The sequence below is a fragment of the Anomaloglossus baeobatrachus genome, chromosome 1, assembly GCF_048569485.1.
Source record: "Anomaloglossus baeobatrachus isolate aAnoBae1 chromosome 1, aAnoBae1.hap1, whole genome shotgun sequence".
Classification (NCBI taxonomy): domain Eukaryota; kingdom Metazoa; phylum Chordata; class Amphibia; order Anura; family Aromobatidae; genus Anomaloglossus; species Anomaloglossus baeobatrachus.
Window position 1 is genome coordinate 431,641,780 of NC_134353.1, and position 23,406 is coordinate 431,665,185.

Sequence of the window (23,406 nt, forward strand, 5' to 3'; positions counted from 1 at the left end):
TCACATGACCGGGCCCGGTAGCCCGGCTATGTGATCTCCCTGTAAAAACTGGGATGTACTGAGCATGCCCGGTGGGTATAAAATGGCGACGCCCATGGCTACTTGTGCGGCGCATGTGAATTGAGAGAGGCAACTGACACAGAGTGGTGTTTCTTTGGAATTTTGGAAAGACCGGACAGTTCACTTGTGGACTTTGAGGTGATTTATAATGCAGACATTGTTGTTAATTCTTGAAGTCCAGAATGGGCATTTTATTCTTGTGAAGACGGCCACAATGATGATGATAAGGATGGCTATTTAAGCTGGCAGATTTCCATGAGCACGGGTTCCCCTGATGATTTCTATGTGGGGATGAAACGCGTAGGGAGTGACCGGAGGCCTGCTGCTACCATTTTTTGAAAGATAAACATGAAGGAGGTTTATCAGTGAATATCCTGTCCATGAAAATTTTGAAGCCCGCAAGTCCTTGATGAGACCGTTCCAACTATTATAACCATATTAATTAAAGAAATGGTATATGTTTAATTGCGGTCGTTTACACCAGTTAGCTACACATTAGATAATATTGGAGGTACAGAGTAAAGGGCAGTTTCCTGTACATGTGACCTCTAATATAGTACTGAGGTGACATAATAGTGACCCAGTCTAGATCGTGTTTTGTAGTTGATGCGCTGTACCCAAACCAGGGTCTATTTGAGCTTGGTGACCACTGCTTTGGGCATTCTCATTTTATACTCACGTTTTTATGAGGTTTACTCGTTTTAAATGAGCACCATTAAAAGTTATATTTTATGTTTAGTGTGCGGTTGCACAGTGTCCACACATCTTGCTATTTATACATGTAACAATATTTTTTTATTATTATATCACTAAACATGTCATATGTGAATTGTTTAAGAAGAATAGTACAGTAGTTATATCCTCATTCTATAAAATATGAACTAATCCAACAATTACGTTTTTAAACTGACCTTTTATCAACAATTTGTCCCTTTTAGTGGGTGAAATGTAATCTTGTCCATAAGCGCTTACTAGCAATGGCCATTTTCTGTTGTGTCAAAGAGTATGTACGGCCTGACATGGTGCTTGGCTCCACCTGAGTTAATATTTGATTTTTGTTAACTTTTAAAATGTCTGGTTTTCTTGGATACACAAAGGATAGCGCTGGACCAGAAGGATGCAAAAACGTCAATTCTACTTCTTCATTTTCACAATCTTTGGAGAGTACAGTAGCCAGCCACCAATCATATTCACAGGTCACATAACCAGTTATGTCATCCATTGTCAATCTTGTGCCACCTTCTACCACTTCATGGACTTCACTGTCATTGCTGAATGAAAAAATCCTTTTTATTTCTGTTTCACTACATGGAATGAAAGTGTGGTATTGCTGAGTCCCTTTGATGGATTCTGCTTCTTGTAACCGATGTTTCAACAAACTCCCCTCCTCTTCATATTCCTGGTTTCTACAATACATGAACTGGATGTTAAGAATATTGTTCGCACTCTATTTGAAAAGTTGCATGGGTGTTAAGATTTGGTCTGAATATGGCCTCTGGAGGCTGGCTCGAGCTGCAAGGCGTTTCACGGTGCCTCCTAAACCATCACATACACCTTTGCCATGAGCAGTGGCAAAAAAGTGCCATTCAGCTTCCACTCCAAAATCTTTCTTGTGGTGGCATACATTTATAAAGTTTTTCCTGTTTTTATACTGTACATCCATCCGAGAAGTAGTAGACCTTGCACAAACTTGGTAGGATGTCCGTTTTTATCACTGAAATCATTTTTTTTTTAACAAATGAACAGCTATTGAATCATGAAGCACTCAGATATCATAACTACACTTTTGTACTTTATTTCTCCATTCTCATTGTAATAGATCGCAAAAGGGTGCACAGTTGCTTGTTCATTGTTCCAGTGAAATGACTGCTTCATCCTGAGCAACAAAGGAATAGTTCTCTGAAAAGTCTCCGCTTATTACTGCCTCATTCTGTTTGATGCTTTCCTTGAGGTGATTGTAGTAGTCTGACTGTTGGCGAGCTATAAATGAATGTTTCTTAAGGACTATCAGCTGTTCACAAAAACATTCTACAAAATCTTCTGCACTTTTAAAAACAGTGCCAAAAGTACGTCTGTCAACAGATGTCCACTGTTTATAAGTTATATTATCTACCATAGCCTCTTCAAAATGATTTAATATTTTTTCTTTGAGAGCCAATACTGAAGGACATTTTATGCAAATATTGAGGTAACAACTCAAACTCTTTTCTGGACATAATATTTGAGACAGACATACTTTGTAATTGCCAAGGTTGGAATTGCCAATCTGAATATTTTTTGGCTTACCCCCTTCAATCATGAGATAAGTGTTCTGGTGTGTTGTACATACGCATACTGAGTGTGTACCACTACCACCAGCCAGGACACAATTCTTCGGTCACAGTTCAGCAAATTATGAAAACCCTATTTTGGCAGAAGTGGAATTTTTTTTCTTTAAAAAGTTCATAGGTTTCTTTCAAATTGGTAAGAACTAGCCTCTTCTGGACATGAGTTTTCTTACCATTCACTTTCATAGACACACAATCTTTCTTGCCAGGCATAATTCAGCTTACTTCATCACTATTGTAATAATCTTTCACTTTACCCACTATAGCTTCATCTAATGTTTTTCCCCGTTTAGGATCAGGACAAGACATGAAACCTTTTTGTTCAACTAGAGCTTTGGCTTTTCTAGCTATTCTATTGCTAAAATTAAATTCATTTTCTATTATTTTGCATGTCCAACACTTCGGTAGTGTAGTCAGTATCATGAACGGTTTACTTCTGCTATGGGTGGTGTGATGTGATCACTGGTGATGTGCACGAGGGGAGATATGTGTCGCTGCGACTACTGCAATCAGTGATGTGCACCCGGATGTAGTACTCCAGCATATTAGGTGCTGAGAGGGTTAATTTGTTTTAGCTGGGCCGGGTTTGTTGTGGACAGCTAAAGAGATGGGTGGGATAGCTGTTCACCATATCTTCACCTCGGGGTGTGGTCGCAGAGGTAAAAGCCAGGCCTCTGGACACACTCGTGGTCTGCTCTGTATTGTCCTGTTCTGGAGGAAGTAGTCTGTCTTTTGTAAATGGATTGTGGCTGATTATAATAAACCAGGTGAAAATCGACCCGAGGTGTTCCTGCATCCATCTCCTACTGCTGAGGGAGTGGCTCTACCACAAGTGGTGGAGAATGCGGACAGGAATCCCGGGGCCATTGATACCTGCTACAGAGGAGCTGGATGTCCTGGGTGAAGGCAGCCATGAGCCAGGGAACACGGTCAGACACCATGGAGGACCAGATTAAGCACCTGGTGCAGGCCCAACAACAACAGCAGCTGGCCCAGCTAGAGACGAACAAGCTGTTGATACAGCAGCAGCAATTGGCTCAGCAGCAGCTGCAGCAACAGCAGTGGCAGATGGACGTCCTGGCAGAGGTAATCCATGGCAGAGCGACCAGTCCAGCTGATGACGCTAACGTCCGGAAGGCGGTAAGGCGAGCTATGTAAAAGATGACTCCGGGGAATGATGTTGAGGCCTTCTTGACTGTATTTTAGAGAGTTGCTGAATGAGAAAAACTCCCGCCGGAGCAGTGGGCAGAGGTATTGGCGCCATATTTAAGTGGAGAACCACAAAAGGCCTATTATGATCTTGCTTTACAGGACGCTAAGCAGTATGACAAACTAAAGGCTGAAATTGTGGCACGCCTGGGTGTGACTATGACTGTTAGGGCACAACGGGTCCACCAGTGGGCATATCATGGCGACAATCCCCCTTGCTCGCAAATGTTTGATTTATTGCATCTGGTACAAAAATGGTTGCAGCCAGAGTCCTCCACCCCAGCACAGATGGTGGAGCGGGTTGTAATGGACATGTTTATTCACTCCCTTCCGAAGCCAGTGCAGACTTGGGTTGCCCAGGGAAACCCCTTGAATGCTGACGACCTGGTTGGACTGGTGGAGAGGTACCAGGTGGTAGAGAGTTCCCGGGGGAAGCCACGGCACTTACCATTTCCCTATTGGGGGGTTTCTTCAGGGAGCGACACCCAAAAGAAGGATACAAGAGCCACAGGAGGGGGGAATCAAAAACCCCCCAGTCAGTCATATTATCTGTTGGAGGTGCCAGAGACCGGGTCACATTGCTGCCCGTTGTCCCTTGACCACCGAGTCGATGGACTGCAGCATGGGTCGGCGCTCTTCCTATTATGCATACCCAGCCTGCAGTGTGAACAGTCAACCCAGTGAGGGGCCACAGGCATGTCTTGTAGAAATAAATGGTACCAGAATAGTGGGACTGTTAGATTCCAGGAGTTTCGTGACCCTCGTGAGGGACACACTTCCACACCAGCTGATTCCTGGGAAGAGGGTGGGCGTCTGCTGTATTCATGGGGATGCCAAGGACTACCCTGTGGCTGCTGTGACTATAAAAACAACTTGTGGGTCGGAGTCTCATGAGGTTGGAGTGGTAAAAGATCTGTTGCACCCAGTAATAATAGGCCGAGACTTTGCTTTGTTCTGGGAGTTGTGGAGTAAAGGGGTGGAACCCGGTGTCTCAGATAAAGGACAGTTAGCCCTCAATGATAAGACTTAATTTCAGTCGGAGGCGGATGAATTCCCCCTATGTGTGTTGGTGGGCGATGAGGACGAGGCCGAGTCCCAGTAGGTTAACATGCCGGAGATGGCAGTTTCCGAAGGGAACTTTGGGACTGTTCAAATGAGGGATATGACGCTAAAGGGGGCAATGTGACTGTCATAAACAGGGTTGCTCAAGAGCCGGGGGCTGACACCAGATTCCCCCACTTTGCAGTAAATAAGGAATTATTATATCGGGTTACCCAGTTGAGAGGTGAGATAATTGAGCAACTATTATTATTATTATTATTTATTTATAGAGCACCATTAATTCCATGGTGCTGTACATGAGAAGGGGTTACATACAGAATACATACACAAGTTACAGTAGACAGACTAGTACAGAGGGAAGAGGGCCCTACCCTTGCGGGATTATATTCTATAGGATTGTGGGGAGGAGACAGTAGGTGGGGTGTAGATCGGGCGGCGGCTCCGCACGGTGGTCGGTCGGCGGCTCCGCACGGTGGTCGGTCGGCGGCTCCGCACGGTGGTCGGGCGACGGCTCCGCACGGTGGTCGGGTGGTGGCTCTGCACGGTGGTCGGACGGCGGCTCTGCACGGTGGTCGGACGGCGGCTCCGCACGGTAGTGAAGCAGTGAGGACATTGTAGATTATAGGTATTTCTGAACAGATGGGTGTTCAGGTTGCGTTTAAAGCTTGCAAGGGTAGCAGATAGTCTGACGTGTTGAGGCAGCGAGTTCCAGAAGACTGGGGATGCTCGGGAGAAGTCTTGGAGTCAGTTGCGTGAGGAACGAATGAGAGACGAGGAGAGAAGGAGATCTTGGGAGGACTGGAGGTGACGTGTTGGAGTGTAGTGGGAGATTAGTTCAGAGATATACGGAGGAGACAGACTATGCACAGCTTTGTAGGTCAGTGTTAGTAGTTTGAATTGGATGCGGTGGAAGATTGGGAGCCAGTGGAGGGACTTGCAGAGGGGAGAAGCGGGGTGGTATTGAGGAGAGAGGTGAATCAGACGGGCAGCAGAGTTAAGGATGGACTGGAGAGGGGTGAGCGTGTTAGCAGGGAGGCCACAGAGGAGGATGTTACAGTAGTCAAGGCGGGAGATTATGAGGGCATGCACTAGCATTTTTGTAGATTGCGAGTTGAGGAAAGGACGGATTCTGGAAATATTTTTGAGTTGAAGTCGGCAGGAGGTGGTGAGGGATTGGATGTGTGGTATGAAGGACTAGGCAGAGTCAAAGGTCACTCCGAGGCAGCGAACTTTGGGTGTTTGCGAGAGCCTGGTGTTATTTATTGTAATAGATAGATCAGGTGGAGAGTGTAGGTGAGGTGGAGGAAAGATGATCAGTTCAGTTTTGGCCACATTGAGCTTTAGGAAGCGAGAGGAGAAATAGGAGGATATACCAGATAGACACTTTGGGATTCTGGACAGCAGAGATGCGACATCTGGGCCAGAGAGGTAGATCTGAGTATCGTCGGCATATAGGTGGTACTGGAAGCCGTGGGACTTTATGAGTTGTCCCAAGCCAAATGTGTAGATAGAGAAAAGTAGGGGTCCCAGGACAGAGCCTTGAGGGACGCCAACAGAGAGATGGCGGGATGAAGAGGTTGTGTGAGAGTGGGAGGCATAAAAGGTGCAGTTGGAGAGGTATGAAGAGATCCAAGAGAGGGCGAGATCTCTGACACCAAGGGAAGAGTGGATCTGTAATAGGAGGGAGTGGTCGACAGTATCGAAGGCTGAGGACAGGTCTAGAAGTAGGAGTATGGAGAAGTGCTTGTTAACTTTAGCAGTAAGTAAGTCATTCGTGATTTTAGTCAGGGCAGTTTCGGTAGAATGATGGTATTGGTACCAGGGCCTTTTAGACGCCGGGTATTAGACATGGCCCATTCTCATGTCCTGGGTGGTCACCTGGGAGTAGATGTGACGCCCTGGGCAAGCCAGGGGTCACAGGTCATGACACCACCACACCCTACACCCCAGATAGGTACACCAAAGCTACACAAAAATCCTTGTTGCCTTCCTCCAGGGGCTGATGTCCACACCAGGGGGTGGGCCAGGCGGTTGGCTCCGCCCACCGAGGAGTTCACAGCCCTGGAGGCGGGAAAACCAGACAGATCAGTTTAGGGAGAGTGTGAAGTAGAAGTGAAGTGGTAGAGGAGCAAGAGAGAGGAGTTAAGGTGAAAGGGAAAGTGACAGTGGAAAGCCTGAAGTTGGTCCGGGTGTGTGCCCCGGACTGAGAACAGCAAGGTTAGCAGACGGTGGTGACCGTCTGCAGGAGAGGCTGCTTGGAGGTTGCCGAAAGGACCGTGGACGGGTGGTGGCCCGGCGGTACCGGAGCGGTATACCAAGAGAAGCCAGCACCATTGGCAGGGGCCTTTCGGATCCCGGCAAGGCTAGGAGTCGCCGTGAATTTGCCAAATCCGTCAGTGAAGGGGACCTCTGGGTCTCCCAATAACCAAGTCCCGATTGAAGGCAACAGTCCAACCGTTAGAGAGAGACACCGCCACCGCCAAGGCACCAGTTTCTCAGGGCCAGCGCCTGCGGGCAGAGAGGGGCTCCTCCGGCCCATATCCAAGCCGGGGAGCGGGTTACCGGTGGGAACCCATCGCTACCAACATCATCTTAGGTGCAGGAAAAGGGACCGTCACCGTCAACTACTGGGGAAAAGCAACAGCAGCCGTCCGTGGGAACCGTCTTTCCAGCCGTGTGTTTTACCGAGAACTGTGTCCCCGTCTCAGGCTGAGTGAGTACCACAGTGCCGTGAGGCACAGCGCTGACCCCGCGTCCCTGCACCCTACCAAGCCCTGCACCGGCCCCGCCATCCCTCATCACCCACCTCATCACTGGGCCCCGGGACAACTACCCCATACCCACGGAGGGGAGAACCAACAACTTTGCTGCTCCCTGTCACCGCTCCCGGGATCCCCATACAGAGCAGCGGTGGTGTCCACACAATCACCACAACCGTGGGTGGCGTCACGGACAATAAACAATCCCAAAAACCAATCCCTTTTCACTCACGGGCGAGGAGCGCCGCTCGAGTCCCCGGGATTCGGCCCATCGCTTGAGCCACCGAGCAGCAGCAGGCCGCAGCAGCGGCAGCCGGACCCGAGCAGTGGGAGAGCGCAGCGTCCCCTCCTCCGCCCGCGACATAGATAAAACCCAGGAGCGGATTCTTCAGAGGTTCTACTGGCCGGGGTGTTATCGAGAGATTCTTAATTATTGTAGATCCTGTCCCACCTGCCAGCTAACTGCAAAAGTTTTACATTTTCGAAGTCCCCTTGTGCCATTACCTATAGTAGAGGTCCCGTTTGACCGTATTGCCATGGATCTTGTGGGCCCCCTGGTAAAATCCGCTAGAGGGAACCCGAATATCTTAGTGGTTCTGGACTATGCGACTCGATACCCTGAGGCGGTACCATTGAGAAATTGTTCCTCTAAGAATATAGCCAGGGAGTTGGTCCATATCTTCTCTCAGACCGGACAGCCAAAAGAGATCCTGACAGACCAAGGGACCCCCTTTATGTCGAAAGTCATGAGAGAACTGTGTAAGGTGCTGCGGATCACACAACTGAAGACTTCAGTCTATCACCCGCAGACAGATGGCCTTGTGGAGAGATTCAATAAGAGCTTAAAGTCCATGCTTAAGAAGGTCATGGAGAAGGATGGCCGAGATTGGGATTGCCTGCTTCCATACTCTTTTCTATCAGGAAAGTTCCACAAGCCTCTACCGGGTTCTCTCCCTTTGAACTTTTATATGGTCGACATCCCCGAGGGTTGCTTGACATAGCCAAAGAAACCTGGGAAGCAGAGGTTACTTCCCATAGGAGTATCATTGAGCATGTGGCCCAGATGCAAGAGAGGATGGCTGAGGTGATACCCATCATGAAAGAGAGTCTTCTCCGGGCTCAAGAGGCACAGGGGAGAGTATATAATCGCTCTGCCAGGGTGAGACAGTTCAGCCCTGGCAACCGGGTGTTGGTGTTGATCCCTACTGTGGAAAGTAAATTTCTGGCCAAGTGGCAGGGACCCTATGAAGTGGTCGAGAAACTGGGAGAGGTGAATTATAAGATCCACCAACCGGGCAGACAGAAGCCCTATCGGGTGTACCATATTAATCTTATTAAGCCATGGCGAGATAGGGAAGCGGTGGAAGCTCCGTGTCAATGTTGGGGGCTTTGACTTTCCTTTGGGGCTGCTCTAAGGCAAGTCAGAATTCCTCATTCCATCTTTGAGGTTAGTCAGTTCTCTGGTGGTGACAAGGCGTCTAGGTTTTTTAGGAACGCTCCACCGCTACTTCTAGTTGTTTGTGTAGTCAGTGGATTGCAGCCAGCTAAGTTTCCAACTACTCGTGTATTATTATCAACCTATTTATGGGATTTTTGCAAGATTTTTTAAATAAAAATTTCTGTGTCATCTATTTATTTTTTTTTTTACTGACTGGGTAGGTGATGTCGGGTATCTGATAGACGCCATGACATCACTACCTCTGGGCTTAATGCCAGGTGACATTACACAGCTGGTGTCAACACCATATATTACCCCATTTGCCGCCGCCGCAGGGCATTCGGGATGAGCTGGGTAAAGTCCTGGGACTAATCTAATGGATGCAGCAATTCCGTCCGGCTGCTGGCTGATATTTTTAGGCTGGGGGACTCCCAATAACGTGGGTCTCCCCAGCCTGAGAATACCAGCCAGCAGCTGTGAGGCTTTTATTGGCTGGTATCAAAATTGGGGAAGACTGCACGCCTGATTTTCTTTTAATTATTTATTGTACTTAACGATATAGACCCGCCCAGCGTCAGCTGTGATTGGTTGCAGTCAGACAGCTGTCACTCAGCGTGGGGGCACGTCTGACTGCAACCAATCACAGATGCCGGTGAGCAGGGAAGCAGTGAATATGAAATGAACCTAATGAGCGGCCGGCTCGGGAAGAACAAAGAGTTGCCAAGGGAGCAGTGCCAGCAGCGTCAGTGATCGGTGAGTATGTAGCACTTGCTCCTACCCCTTTGCGCTGGATTCTGTTCCCCATAGACTTTATATGGGGACCAGCATCTGGCCAGATATCCGGAAAAAAACAGAAGTCACAAGAATGTCACATGGACCATATACTGAACGGAACGGATGCGGTTGTTTACACGTACGCCACATGGATGCATCCGTGGAAAAACAGGACCGTTGTTTTGCGGACTGCAAAAACGGAACGGTCATGTGAATGTAGCCTAATAGGGAGCAGGAAGACATGTTTGAGGACAGTTCAAGATTGACATGTTCCAGTAGTCTTGAGGCATAGGGGAGAAGTGATATGTTGCAGAGCTCAGTTGTTGAGCTGTGTATAACCCTGCACACACCACAGCTGTCTGTGTAGATTATATAGTGACAGAAAGCGCTAATTAGTACTGGGGTGTAATTGAATTTCGATCAATGAGGCCAGGTGTCATGCAGTGATAATCTCCTGCTAATAAAACACTGATTTTATTAAAACTGCAAAATATAGCAAAATATATAGGGACACATCACTGTATGCAGTTAAGGTATCGGCTTGTACATTATGGTGCTTTCAGATTACATAGCAAAAACCAGTGGATAAGTAGAAGATACACGTTTTGACTGTGCTGCTGTGAAAGAGGAGTAGTTATACTGAATTCTTTCTCAAAACTGAACTATATGTACTTTACATGTTGTTCAATTCTGAGTAAGGTTTTGGTACAATCTTGAAATGTGTAAATAAAGCTACTTGGCGTATTCCCACATGTAGAACTACACCTCTTTCACAGCATTGTGGTCTACCAAAACATTTATCTCTTACTTCTCAATCTACATGCAGAAGAAGATCCCCTGTTATCTCAAGATGTGACTGTGGCAGCTGACTAATCTATGAGCATTTATTGGAGTTATGACAGACACAACCCAATCAGGTAAGCAACCCCCCTCTCAATTTCACTTTTAGAATACATTATTACCCTATGGGCGCTTGTCTCCATTTTTCTTTTCAACATAGCAAAAACCTGCTGACAGAGTCCCTTTAATAGTGATCTATCTGTTAGGATGTTCTGACGACGGGGTTTGAAAATATTTCTGGTGAAAATTGACAAGGTTTACAAAGCCCACAGGATAAAGATTACTCACAATATTCCAGTTAGATGCTTTGCTGTTTGGGACATGATCTTTCAAAATCTCCAATGACAGTCTATAAAAAAACATGGGAGGAAGGAGAAAAAAAAAAGGGTAAAGCATTATTGTTTTTAGGATCATTTCTCAAATCTTGCATCTATCATACATCCATACAGATACAAATCCTATGTACCAATACAACAAATTTCCCAGCATGTGCAAATGTAACCTCCCCACCCACTAACCCAGTATTATTGCCCTCTGCTCAATTCACCCTCTATTGAAATTGTTCGCTTCTTCTAATGATAAACAGTCAAACATCCACAGTTCCTCTTTCTCTCTCCCTACAGACTGCTTGTTTCGCTGAATAGCTAGGACCCAACATCAATTTTCTTTATCCAAACTGTTATGCACACTGCATTCCAAGTACAGTGTAAGGCCCCCTTCACACGTCCGTGAAAAACACGCACGTGTGTTACGGGCCGTTTTTCGGGTCCGTGTCCCGTTTTTGTGTCCGTTTTTATGGTCCGTGTGGCACCTGTGTGAATTGCGTATGCTAGCCGTGTTTGTGTGCAGAACGTCCGTGTGTGCGTGTGGAATTAACGTGTATGTGTACGTGTAATGTCCGTGTGTAATGTCCGTGTGTGTGATGCACAATGTCGTTTATAAATGTCGGCTGACAGCAGACAGAGTTGCGCGATGAGAATGAACTCGGGTGAACTTCACCCGACTTCATCCTCATACCGCGGCTCTGTCTGTGTCGAGTACTGATTAGCGGTCACCTGTGAAGGATTCACCGGTGACCGCTAATCCCCCGAGTGACTGAAGTGTCCCCCCCTCTCTCATACTCACCGATCCCCGATCACCGGCGCTGTCACTGGATCCAGTGACAGCGGGTAACCTCAGTGACAGCTCAGCTGATCGCGCTATTCCCTTCATTAGCTGTGTGGAGGTGACCGGAGCGGCGGTGTATTCTGCAGCTCCTGTCACCTCCATGTAGCAGCGCTGGATGCGACGCTGGAGCATCCTGGATGACGCCGGACATGGAGGGCTTTTTCGGGGATGATTAAAGTGGTGAACCAGGGAATGTGTGTGTGTTTTTATTTCTAATAAAGGATTTTTTCTGGTGTGTGTGTGTTTATTTACTGTAACTTACAGATTAATCATGGAGGGTGTCTCATAGACGCCTGACATGATTAATCTAGGACTTATTGGCAGCTATGGGCTGCCAATAACTCCTTATTACCCCGATTTGCCAAAGCACCAGGGCAAATCGGGAAGAGCCGGGTACAGCCCCAGAACTGTCGCATATAATGTATGCGGCAATTCTGGGCGGCTGCTGACTGATATTGTTAGGGTGGGGGGCTCCCCATAACGTGGAGCTCCCCATCCTGAGAATACCAGCCTTCAGCCGTATGGCTTTATCTGGCTGGCATTAAAATTGGGGGGAACCGCACGCCGTTTTTTTTTAATTATTTATTTATTTATTTTACTGCACAGTATAGACACGCCCACCGGCTGCTGTGATTGGGTGCAGTGTGACACCTGTCACTCAGCGTGGGGGCGTGTCTCACTGTAACCAATCATAGGCACCGGTGGGCGGGGAAAGCAGGGAATAGGAGATTGTTTAATGGGCGGTCGGCTTTTTCAAAATAGTAAAAGCCGCCGCAGCAGTGTGAATGCCGTGCAGCGCTGCGCCGGAGATCGGGGAACGGTAAGTATGAGAGAGGGGGGGAAACTGACCGACAGACTGTGAGAGAGGGACAGACAGACAGAGAGACCGACAGAGAGACTGACCGACGGACTCAGGGAGATTGACCGACATACACAGAAATAGAAAGAATAGCCGACATCACTAGAAATAAAAACACCAAACGGACACGGACTATAGGTATATGCATACGTGTTTACTAACGTGTGTACACATACCCATAGACTTTCATTGTGTCCACGTGTGCGTGCTCCGTGCAGATAACGGACATGCATCCGTGCCAAACGCAAACACATACGGATCACGGACACGCACACACGGACATAATGAAATAACGGACGTGTGACCACAATCATAGATTAACATTGGTGCACGTTTGGCCGTGTCTCCGGTATATACGGAAACGGACCAAACACGCACGTGTATCACGGACGTGTGAAGGGGGCCTAATGGACAGACTGGCAAAAGTCTCCAGACCTGTACATACCCACCTCATATATGCCTTTGAGGACCTTTGAGGATGTGGAGTTTGGGTAAGATTTTTGAAAAATGTTATGTTATTTTAACTGGAAGTTTTTGAAATTGCATTTAAAAAGAAAAATATTTCCAAACATTTTTTCCACAAGCACCATGATTTTGGAATATTGGTGCAAAACATGTTAGCGATACAACGCTGAAGAAATGCCCTGTATTAATTTACCCACGATTAAATGTGTGAGCCAGGAGACAACACAGTTCTGGTTGAATCACCAACAACACTATTCTTTAGCAAAAGTGGTTCAGAGTAGAAAACAGTTGACTTCAACTAATTTTGTGGTGCTGAAAACAAATATGCTTTAATATGTTGATTGGTTCCAATTCTCAAGATCCAGAGGAGGTTATAATTACTTATGATACCTTTCTTGCAGACTTATAGAAAAATTGCATCTTTATTATTTCCTCATCATTATTGCATTGTTAGTAGCTAGTCTATTACATCATCTATTTGGTCTATTGAGCCTTCAGAATTCTTTCACCTTTTATTTATTGGGTGACCAATAGTGATGAGCCAGCATTCTCATCACTGCCTGTTAATCAAATATCAGTTTAAAAATGCTTGAATTTGCCATTGACTTCCATTATACTTTGTACTTAACTCACGCCCAAGAACCCCAAAGCTCGATTGCATAACAAGTAGTCATGAACACGCCCGCTCATCACTAGTAACCAATGAAAAACAGCCAACTCATCTCCGATGACAAAATTCTTATTACAGTTGCATCACCTACTTTTATAAATGATCTCAGCATACCTCCCAACCATCCTAGATTTTGCAGGACTGTCCCAATTTGAGGGCTCTCTCCCGCAGTCCCGTTGCTCACAACTGTTGTCCCGGCACCTTCCCTCACTTCAGTGCATGAATTAAATTCTTATCTACTCTGGGTTACCGGTATGGCCGGGACTCGAACTTGTGAACTCATTGTCCAAAGGCAGCAACTCTACCATTGAGCTACTGCCTCTATTGAAAAACATTGGAAGATTTGGTAGTCATGACCTCTGTATTGCAGGTAGAAAAACAAGAAGCAGATTATTTAGATAAATACATCATAGCTACTGCATCTTTTTGTAGGTGAAAGAAAGATTATTTTTTTCCCATGCAACTACTATAAAGAAATGACACATGTGGAATGAAATACTTAACAAAAAAGTGTGAAACAACTGAAAATATGTGTTCTATTCTAGGTTCATCAAAGTAGCCACCTTTTGCTTTGATTACTGCTTTGCACTCTCTTGGCATTCTCTTGATTAGCTTTAAGAGTTAGTCACCAGAAATGGTCTTCCAACAGTCTTGAAGGAGTTCCCAGAGATGCTTAGCACTTGTTGCCCCTTTTGCCTTCACTCTGCGGTCCAGCTCACCCCAAACAATATCGATTGGGTTTAGGTCTGGTGACTTTGGAGGCCAGGTCATCTGGCATAGCACCCCATCACTCTCCTTCTTAGTCAAATAGCTCTTAAACAGCCTGGAGGTGTGTTTGGGGTCATTGTCCTGTTGAAAACTAAATGATGGTCCAACTAAATAGAAACTGGATGGAATAGCATGCCGCTGCAAGATGCTGTGGTAGCCATGCTGGTTCAGTATGACTTCAATTTTTAATAAATCCCCAACAGTGTCACCAGAAAAGCACCATCACACCTCCTCCTCCATGCTTCACGGTGGGAACCAGGCATGTAGAGTCTATCCGTTCACCTTTTCTGCGTCACACAAAGACACGGTGGTTGGATCCAAAGATCTCAAATTTGGACTCCTCAGACCAAAGCACAGATTTCCACTGGTCTAATGTCCATTCCTTGTGTTCTTTAGCCCAAACAAGTCTCTTCTGCTTGTTGCCTGTCCTTAGCAGTGGTTTCCTAGCAGCTATTTTACCATGAAGGCCTGCTGCACAGAGTGTCCTCTTAACAGTTGTTCTAGAGATTTGTCTGCTGCTAGAACTCTGTGTGGCATTGACCTGGTCTCTAATCGGAGCTGCTGTTAACCTGCGAATTCTAAGGCTGGTGACTCGGATAAACCTATCCTCTACAGCAGAGGTGACTCTTGGTCTTCCTTTCCTGGGGCGGTCCTCATGTGAGCCAGTTTCTTTGTAGCGTTTGATGGTTTTTGCCACTGCACTTGGAGACACTTTCAAAGTTTTCCCAATTTTTCGGACTGACTGACCTTAATTTCTTAAAGTAATGATGGCCACTCGTTTTTCTTTACTTAGAATTTGTATTATGGCAAGAAAAAAAGCAGCTAACAGTCTATTCAGTAGGACTATCAGCTGTGTATTAAGTATTTCATTCCACATGTGTTAATACATAGTTTTTCCCTCACCCTATGACGGCACCATGAGAGAGAATCCGCCCATCCAGGACAGGAAACCTTCAGGTTAAAAAGGGCCGGTCCTCTCGCCGCTTCAGTTTGGTTTCCTGTCCTGGATGGATACCTCAGGATGCGGCCCTGGAGGGCCGTGGATCTTCTGGACAATCTTACCCGGTCCCGACGGGCGGTTCTGGCGGCGGCACGAGTCCTGCCTCGCTCCGTTCGGGTGCCTGGAGGCGCCATGGCGGACCCCCGGGGGTTGTGTCCGTGAGCGGGTGCGGTGCATCAGGCAGCAGGTGAGTACAGCAGCTGGCCGGGGCTGCTCGCGGCCACGTGTGCTGCACGCCGACGCCATCTTGGAGGCGGGTTTTGTGTGCGGGCGTTGCGCATGCACGGCGGCCGCACCTGACATGCGCTGACGTCGGCGGTGACGTCAGACCCAGGAAGTGGGTCCGGAGGCACGGGAGAACAGCGCACAGCTTGAAAAACGGCGCTCGGAGCTGGGGGAAAGTGTTCCAGTCCTCCTGCAGAACGGAGGTGTTTGTTGCTCTGACAGCAGGGTTAAGAATAAGGACAAAGATGGGCACCGTGAGGCGGACCGGCACTCGGTGCGTGAGTCCTCCTCCCCTCCTGCTGGCAAGAAAGCAGTGAAACCACCGGAGCGTCGCAGGAGCGACTCTGGCTCAGATGCCAGTTTATCCAGCAAACGTGGCACCCGAGCCACTAAACAGACCCGAGATGCATCTGACGGCAAAGGCGCCACCAGAGGGAAGACTTTGATGAAAGCTCCTTCCCCAGAACCGGTACTGATCCTTCATCTCCTATGGGTGAGTGATCTTTGGGCATGTGTACCTGTTGTTCATTGTTTTCCTGGTGTTGTGTCTCCCCTCCGTCCCTGTCATGCATAGGTTAAAAAACCACGGAAGTGTACTGCCAAATCGAATAACAGGGAATGCGCTCTCTGTAACCGGGACCTGGCTCCGTCCTGGTCCAAACGGCTCTGCAAGAACTGTATCCAGCAGACCATTTCTGATGAGACTCCTGGGTTTGCTAGTGATCTCCGTGCCATCATCCGGTCCAAAGTCCAGATTTCTCTGCAGTCCCTGAAGAGCCTCCTCGTAAACAGCATAGACAGGCCTCCCCGGCTTCACCATCCAGTCGATCTGAGGGAGAGTGTGGGTCTTCTGGCTCTGCGTCTTCTTCCTCTGATAGTGAGGCTGACGTCCACCAGTGTTTCCCAGTAGAAGGCACGAGCAAATTGATTAAAGCTGTCAGGGACACTATGGGCATTACTGAGGAGAAATTGCAGCCTTCAGTCCAAGATGTGATGTTTAAGGGTCTGGAGCGTAGAAAGCGCAGGACCTTCCCGGTTGTGGACAAGCTACAGGCATTGATCCACAGGGAATGGAAGAAACCGGATAAGCGAGGTTCTCTTCCAGGCGGCTTCAAGCGCAAATATCCCTTTGAGGACGCAACCTGTTCCCACTGGAATAGGGCACCCAAATTGGATGTGGCAGTGGCTAAAGCATCAAAAAAAATTTCCATTCCCTTTGAGGACATGGGATCCTTGAAGGACCCTATGGATCGGAAGGTGGATGTCTTCCTTAAAACCGCATGGGAGTCCTCAGCAGGTGCTCTCCGGCCGGCCATTGCAGCTACATGTACGGCACGGTCTCTGGCGCTGTGGTTGTCCGAATTAGAGGAGAAGCTGAGGACCAAAGTTCCTCGGGACGAGATTATTTCTTCTCTACCCAGACTGCAGAGAGCAGCGGCATTCATCTCAGATGCATCGGCAGATTCCACTCGGCTGGCTGCTAAGACCGCGGCCCTTTCTAATGCGGCTCGTCGGGCCTTATGGTTGAAATGTTGCCCGGGGGATCTGCAGGTTAAGTCTAAGCTGTGTTCCATTCCCTGTCAGGGCGAGTTTCTTTTTGGATCAGTTCTGGATGATGTCCTTGAGAAGGCTGGGGACAGAAAAAAGAACTTTCCAGCCCCATCCTTTCCCTCCTTCAAGCGTTCCCTTTTGTAAGAAGCAGTTCACCCGCAAGTTCACCCCCAGGAATAGAAGTACCTGGTCGGATCGTAAGAAGGATGATAAGGGGTTCTTGTTCAAGGGCCCCTCCCAATCCAAGAAGTCTTCCCAATGACTCCCTTCCCCAGGTGGGGGGGAGATTGACCTACTTTCTTCCGGCCTGGGAACGTATTTCTTCAAGCCCGTGGATTCTCAATATCGTCCGCACAGGTCTGACATTTCCATTCCGCAGTGTTCCTCCCAGGCGCTTTCTCCTGACATCCCCGAGGACGTCCCCGAGCGAACAACATGCCTTGGAGGGGGAAGTGACGTCCCTATTGCGCCGGGCGGTCCTGACGGACGTCCCATTGGCGGAGAGGGGTTTTACTCCCCTCTCTTTTTGGTCGGGAAACCGGATGGCTCCTTTCGGGTCATCATAAACCTCAAAGGCCTGAACAGCCACCTGCAGATCTTGTCCTTCAAGATGGAATCGATGAAGTCCACAATCAAGTCTCTCTACCCGAATTGTCATATGGCTGTCCTGGATCTGAAGGACGCGTATTATCACGTTCCCATCGCTCCTTCCTTCCAGAAATATCTCAGGGTGGCGGTGATGCTCGAGGGGTCAGTGCGTCATCTGCAGTTCAGGGCCTTACCATTCAGCTTGGCAATTGCGCCCCGTATCCTCACGAAGCTCGTCCTGGAAATCACTGCCCACCTGCGGGAAGACAGAATTGTCATTATTCCGTATCGCGACGACTTCCTCGTGGTAGGTGATTCAATGAACCATTGTACTGCCGTGCTTCAGACTGTATGCTCAAAGCTGGAAAGTCTCGGCTGGATTTTGAACAGGGAGAAGTCAAGGTTGCTTCCGGCCACGGTGCAAGTCTTTTTGGGGCTTACTTTGGACTCTCTCCTACAAGAATGTCGTCTACCGCCTTCCAAAGTGGAAAAGCTTCGCTCTCTGGTGCAGCAGGCGGTGGCGGTTCCGCACATGTCCCTGCGACGGGCTATGTCTCTTCTGGGCTCCCTGACCTCTGCTCTCCCTGCAGTGTTGTGGGCTCAAGGCCATACCAGAGCCCTCCAGTGGGACATTTTGGGACATCAGTCGTTTCTGGGGGACAGGTTAAACACTCGGATTACTCTGAGCTCCAGCTCCATCGCCTCCCTTCACTGGTGGCTGGTTCCTGCGCACCTCACACAGGGAGTCCCATGGTCTGTCCCGGTGTCCCGAATTGTGACCACGGATGCCAGTGTGTCCGGATGGGGGGCTCACCTGCTGGACCGTCCGATTCAGGGTCTCTGGTCACCCAGGGAGGCGGCTTCCTCCTCCAATATCAGAGAGCTGCTGGCTGTGGAACGGGCCCTGACTGGATTTCTCCCTTCACTGACTGGTCACCATACCCGGGTGTTGTCGGACAATCAGGTGACGGTGGCTTATCTGAACCATCAGGGGGGCACAAGATCCAGGTCCCTTATGTTAATAGCCGACAGGATTCTGCTACTGGCAGAAACTCACCTTCTGTCCCTCACTGCTGTTCACATTAGGGGGAAAAACAACCTAGCGGCGGATTTTCTGAGTCGCACTCGCCTGCGCGAGGGGGAGTGGAAACTCAACCCGTCCGTCTTCAACCTCCTCACAGCCAGGTGGGGGGTTCCAGCCATCGACCTTTTTTCCACCAAACAGAACAGGAAGGTTCCTCAGTTCTGCTCTCTCAATCCCAAGGAACTTCCGTATGCTGTGGACGCCCTGTCAATCCCGTGGGACTTTCCCCTTGCTTATGCATTTCCCCCACTGGTCCTTCTCCCTGTAGTCCTGAAAAAAATCAGGGACGACGGAGCCAGAGTCCTTCTGATTGCCCCCTTCTGGCCAAAGCGACCATGGTTTTTTTGGCTGGTTCGGATGTCCCTGACCGACCCGTGGGTCCTCCCAGAACTTCCGAATCTCCTGTCCCAGGGACTTGTGTGCCATCCTCCGACAGTCAAGTTGCACCTGACGGCATGGAATTTGAGAGGGCGTTGCTGATCAGTAAGGGGTTTTCTCCCAATTTAGTTTCCACACTGGAACCCTTGGGTGGCTGGGTTGATCAGGGCTAGTTCGCGCCAGCGTCATAGACGGGTAGTCTCCCTTCCCCCTTGGGACCTTAACCTGGTTTTGGGGGCCCTGATGGATCCTCCGTTCGAGCCCCTTGGCTCCATCTCTGTTAAATGTCTTTCCCTTAAGACGGTCCTCCTGGTAGCCCTGACCTCGGCCCGTAGGATTAGCAACATTCAGGCCCTTTCTATTGACCCACCTTACACTCAAATACTGGACGATAGGGTAGTGTTGCGCCCTGACCCTGCGTACCTCCCCAAGGTGGTTTCTCGGTTTCAAACGTCCCAGGAGATTGTACTGCTGTCCTTTTGCGCTAACCCGACGCGTGCGGAGGAAAGGCGTTGGCATTGTCTGGATGTACGTCGTTGTCTTATCCAATATCTGCTTGTCACCAGTTCCTGGAGGCGGGTCAAGTCTCTGTTTGTCTCTTTCCAGGGGCCTACAAAGGGGGTTAAGTGCTCCAAATCCACGCTGGCCAGGTGGATTCAGGACGCCATTGAGTTGGCTTACACGACTAGGGGTGCTGCTGTTCCGGTGGGTCTGAAGGCACATTCCACGCGGGCTGTAGCATCTTCTTGGGAAGAACGGGCGGATGTTTCCATTGCTCAAATTTGTAAAGCTGCCACATGGTCCTCACCCTTGACCTTTTATAAGCATTATAGGTTGGATCTTTCCTTCTCCGACCTCACCTTTGGGAGGCGTGTTCTACAGGCTGTGGTCTCTCCCTAATTTTTTTTCTTCGCTGTAATTCTCTCGTGGTGCCGTCATAGGGTGAGGGAAAAATACGTAATTACTTACCGGTAATGTGTTTTTTCCAAACCCATGACGGCACCCTTATATTCCCACCCTGCACTGGGGATTGTTGGTTGGTTCACTTTCCTTTTTCCTTCTTCCACAATTTTACTGGTGGTGGCCTTATACTAACCTGTTGTTTTTTTTTCGGAGGTCCTCTCATGCTCTGTAATCAAACTGAAGCGGCGAGAGGACCGTCCCTTTTTAACATGAAGGTTTTCTGTCCTGGATGGGCGGATCCTCTCTCGTGGTGCAGTCATGGGTTCGGAAAAAACACATTACCGGCAAGAAATTACGTATTTTGATGCTTTCAATGTGAATCTACAAGTTTCAGTCATGAAAATAAAGAAAACTCTTTGAATGAGATGTGTCCAAACTTTTGGTGTTCTAAATGTTCTAAATGTTCCCAAATTCTCTACTAAAAGGTACCCTATCCTGGTAATGATCCTCCTGCCATATATATTATCCGGGTATATGGCCACATCCTTCTATATAACCCATCCTGGCATATGGCCACATCCTGCTATATAACCCATTCTGGCATATGGCCGCATCCTGCTATATAACCCAACCTGGCATATGGCCGCATCCTGCTATATACCCCATCCTGGCATATGGCCGCATCCTGCTATATACCCCATCCTGGCATATGGTTGCATCCTGCTATATACCCCATCTTGGTGTATGGCCGCATCCTGCCATATACCCGCATTCTGGTATGTGCTCCCAGCCTGCTATATACCCCCATCCTGCTATATACTCCCATCCTGGTATGTGCTCCCATCCTGCTACATACCCCCATCCTACTATATACCGTTATCCTGCTATATGCCATCATCCTGTGGCACACAAAAAAAAATAAACGTTCATACTCTCCTTTCCTCACTCCACACAGCATCGCTCCTCCTCCTGTCTGTGTCAGCAGCAGCGCCACTGACCTGTGTGGAGTCGGCCACGATCCCTGCAACATCGCTCGTCCTCCTGTCTGTTTCAGTCCACACGTACGCACAATGATGACATCATCGCTGTGAGCACTGCTAGTCTCCACACAAAGCCGCGGCCGGTACAGACAGGAGGACATTGCGATGCTGCAGGGATCGTTGTCGGTGAGTATACTGATTCACTGCACCCCACGCTGATGATGATGTGCAGGGGCAGTGAATACAGCCGCACATGATCACTCCAGGCTGTAGTTGCCAGGGGTGATCATGCGGGCCAGCTGTTTAGTATGCACGCGTCCCTCGCTCATCATCCCGCCCACCTGTCAGCGCCAGCTTCACCGCTGGGATGATGGACAGGAGGATGGGCGTGCATATGAAATGAGCGGGCCCACATGGTCACGGCAGGTGCTGCTGCAGCCTGCTAGTGCCCCCGATGACACGAAGCCACCGCAGCACCCTCATTTCCCGCAGCCATGCCCTACATTTAGACTATAAGACATACCCCCCCTTTCCCCCAACATTTGGGGGGGAAAAGTGCATCTTATAGTCCGAAAAATACGGTACATAGGTGTATAAAGGTTCATTTTCAACAACCCCCACTCCAGTGTTCTAATGGGACACTGTGTTTGCTACCTGTGTTAGAAGGCTAATGGATGTTTAGAAATCCCTTGAAAACCCTTGCATAAGTATGTTAGCAAAGCTGAAAACAGTTTTGTTGATTAGAGAAGCTATAAAACTGACCTTGCTTTGAGCTAGTTGACAATCTGAAGCATTACATTTGTTGGTTCCATTAAACTCTCAAAATGGCCACAAAAACAGAACTTTCATGTGAAACTCGACAATCTATTCTTGTTTTTGAAAATAAAGGATATTCCATGTGAGAAATTGCCAAGAAACTGAAGATTCCATACAATGTTGTGTACTATTCCCTTCAGAGGAGAGCAAAAACAGGCTATAACCAGAGTAGAAAGAGAAGTGGGAGGTGCCGCTGCACAACTGAACAACAAGATAAGTACATTGGAGTCTCTAGTTTGAGAAATCGATGCCTCACAAGTTTTCAACTAGCAGCTTCATTAAATAGTACCCGCAAAATGCCAGTGTCAACATCTACAGTGAAGAGGCAACTCCGGGATGCTGGCCTTAAGGGCAGAGTGGCAAAGAAAAAGCCATATCTGAGACTGGATAATAAAGAAAAGATTAATATGGGCAAAAGAACACAGACATTGGACAGAGGAAGATTGGAAAAATGTGTTATATACAGACGAATAGAAGAACTACTGAAAAGATGCTGGAGGAGTGCCTGAAGCCATCTGTCAAGCATGGTGGAGGCAATGTGATTGTCTGGGGTTGCTTTAGTGCTGGTACAGTGGGAGATTTGTACAAGGTAAAAGGAATTTTGAATAAGGAAGGATATCACTCCATTTTGCAACGCCTTGCCATACCCTGTGGACAGCCCTTGATTGGAGCCAATTTCATCCTACAACAGGACAATGACCCAAAGCACACCTCCAAATTATACATGAACTATTTAAGTGTTATTGACTGACAAATCGAAGTTTGAGGTGTTTGGATCACACAGAAGAACATTTGTGAGATGCAGAACAACTGAAAAGATGCTGGAAGAGTGCCAGATGCCATCTGTCAAGCATGGTGGAGGTAATGTGATGGTCTAGGGTTGCTTTGGTGCTGGTAAAGTGGGAGATTTGTACAAGGTAAAAGGGATTTTGAATAAGGAAAGCTCTCACTCCATATTGCAACGCCATGCAGTAGTCTGTGGACAGCGCTTAATTGGAGCCAATTTCATCCTACAATGACCAAAACGCACACCTCCAAATTATGCATGAACTATTTAGGGAAGAAGCAGGCAGCTGGTATTCTAGCTGTAATGGAGTGGCCAGCCCAGTCACCAAATCTCAACCCTATTGAGCTGTTGTGGGAGTACCTTGACCGTATGGTAAACAAAAAGTGCCCATCAAGCCAATGCAACTTGTAGGAGGGGATTCTGGAAGCATGGGGTGAAATATCTCCAGATTACCTCAGAAAATTAACAGCTAGAATGCCAAAGGTCTGCAAAGCTGTAATCGCTGCAAAGGGAGCATTCTTTGACAAAAGCAAAGTTCAAAGGAGAAAATTATTATTTCATGTAAAAATCATTATTTCTAACCTAGTCAATGTCTGGACTATATTTCCTAATGATTATGAAATTCATTAGATAAATAAAAGTATGATTTTTCATGGAAAAGACAATTATCTGGGTGACCCCAAACTTTTGAACGGT

The 23,406-nt window shown here is 48.0% G+C and overlaps 1 protein-coding gene across 6 annotated transcripts in view; it reads right to left on the reverse strand.

The window, feature by feature from the left end:
- The window catches only part of HMG20B (high mobility group 20B), an 866,046-nt gene that overhangs the window by 705,880 nt on the left and 136,760 nt on the right, over positions 1 to 23,406 (reverse strand). For all 6 annotated transcript variants that reach the window (XM_075352624.1, XM_075352625.1, XM_075352628.1 and 3 more), the window contains one exon: positions 10,758 to 10,818. In XM_075352624.1, the coding sequence (XP_075208739.1) occupies positions 10,758 to 10,792 (35 nt within the window). In that variant the 5' untranslated portion in view covers positions 10,793 to 10,818. The remainder of the gene's footprint in view (positions 1 to 10,757; positions 10,819 to 23,406) is intronic.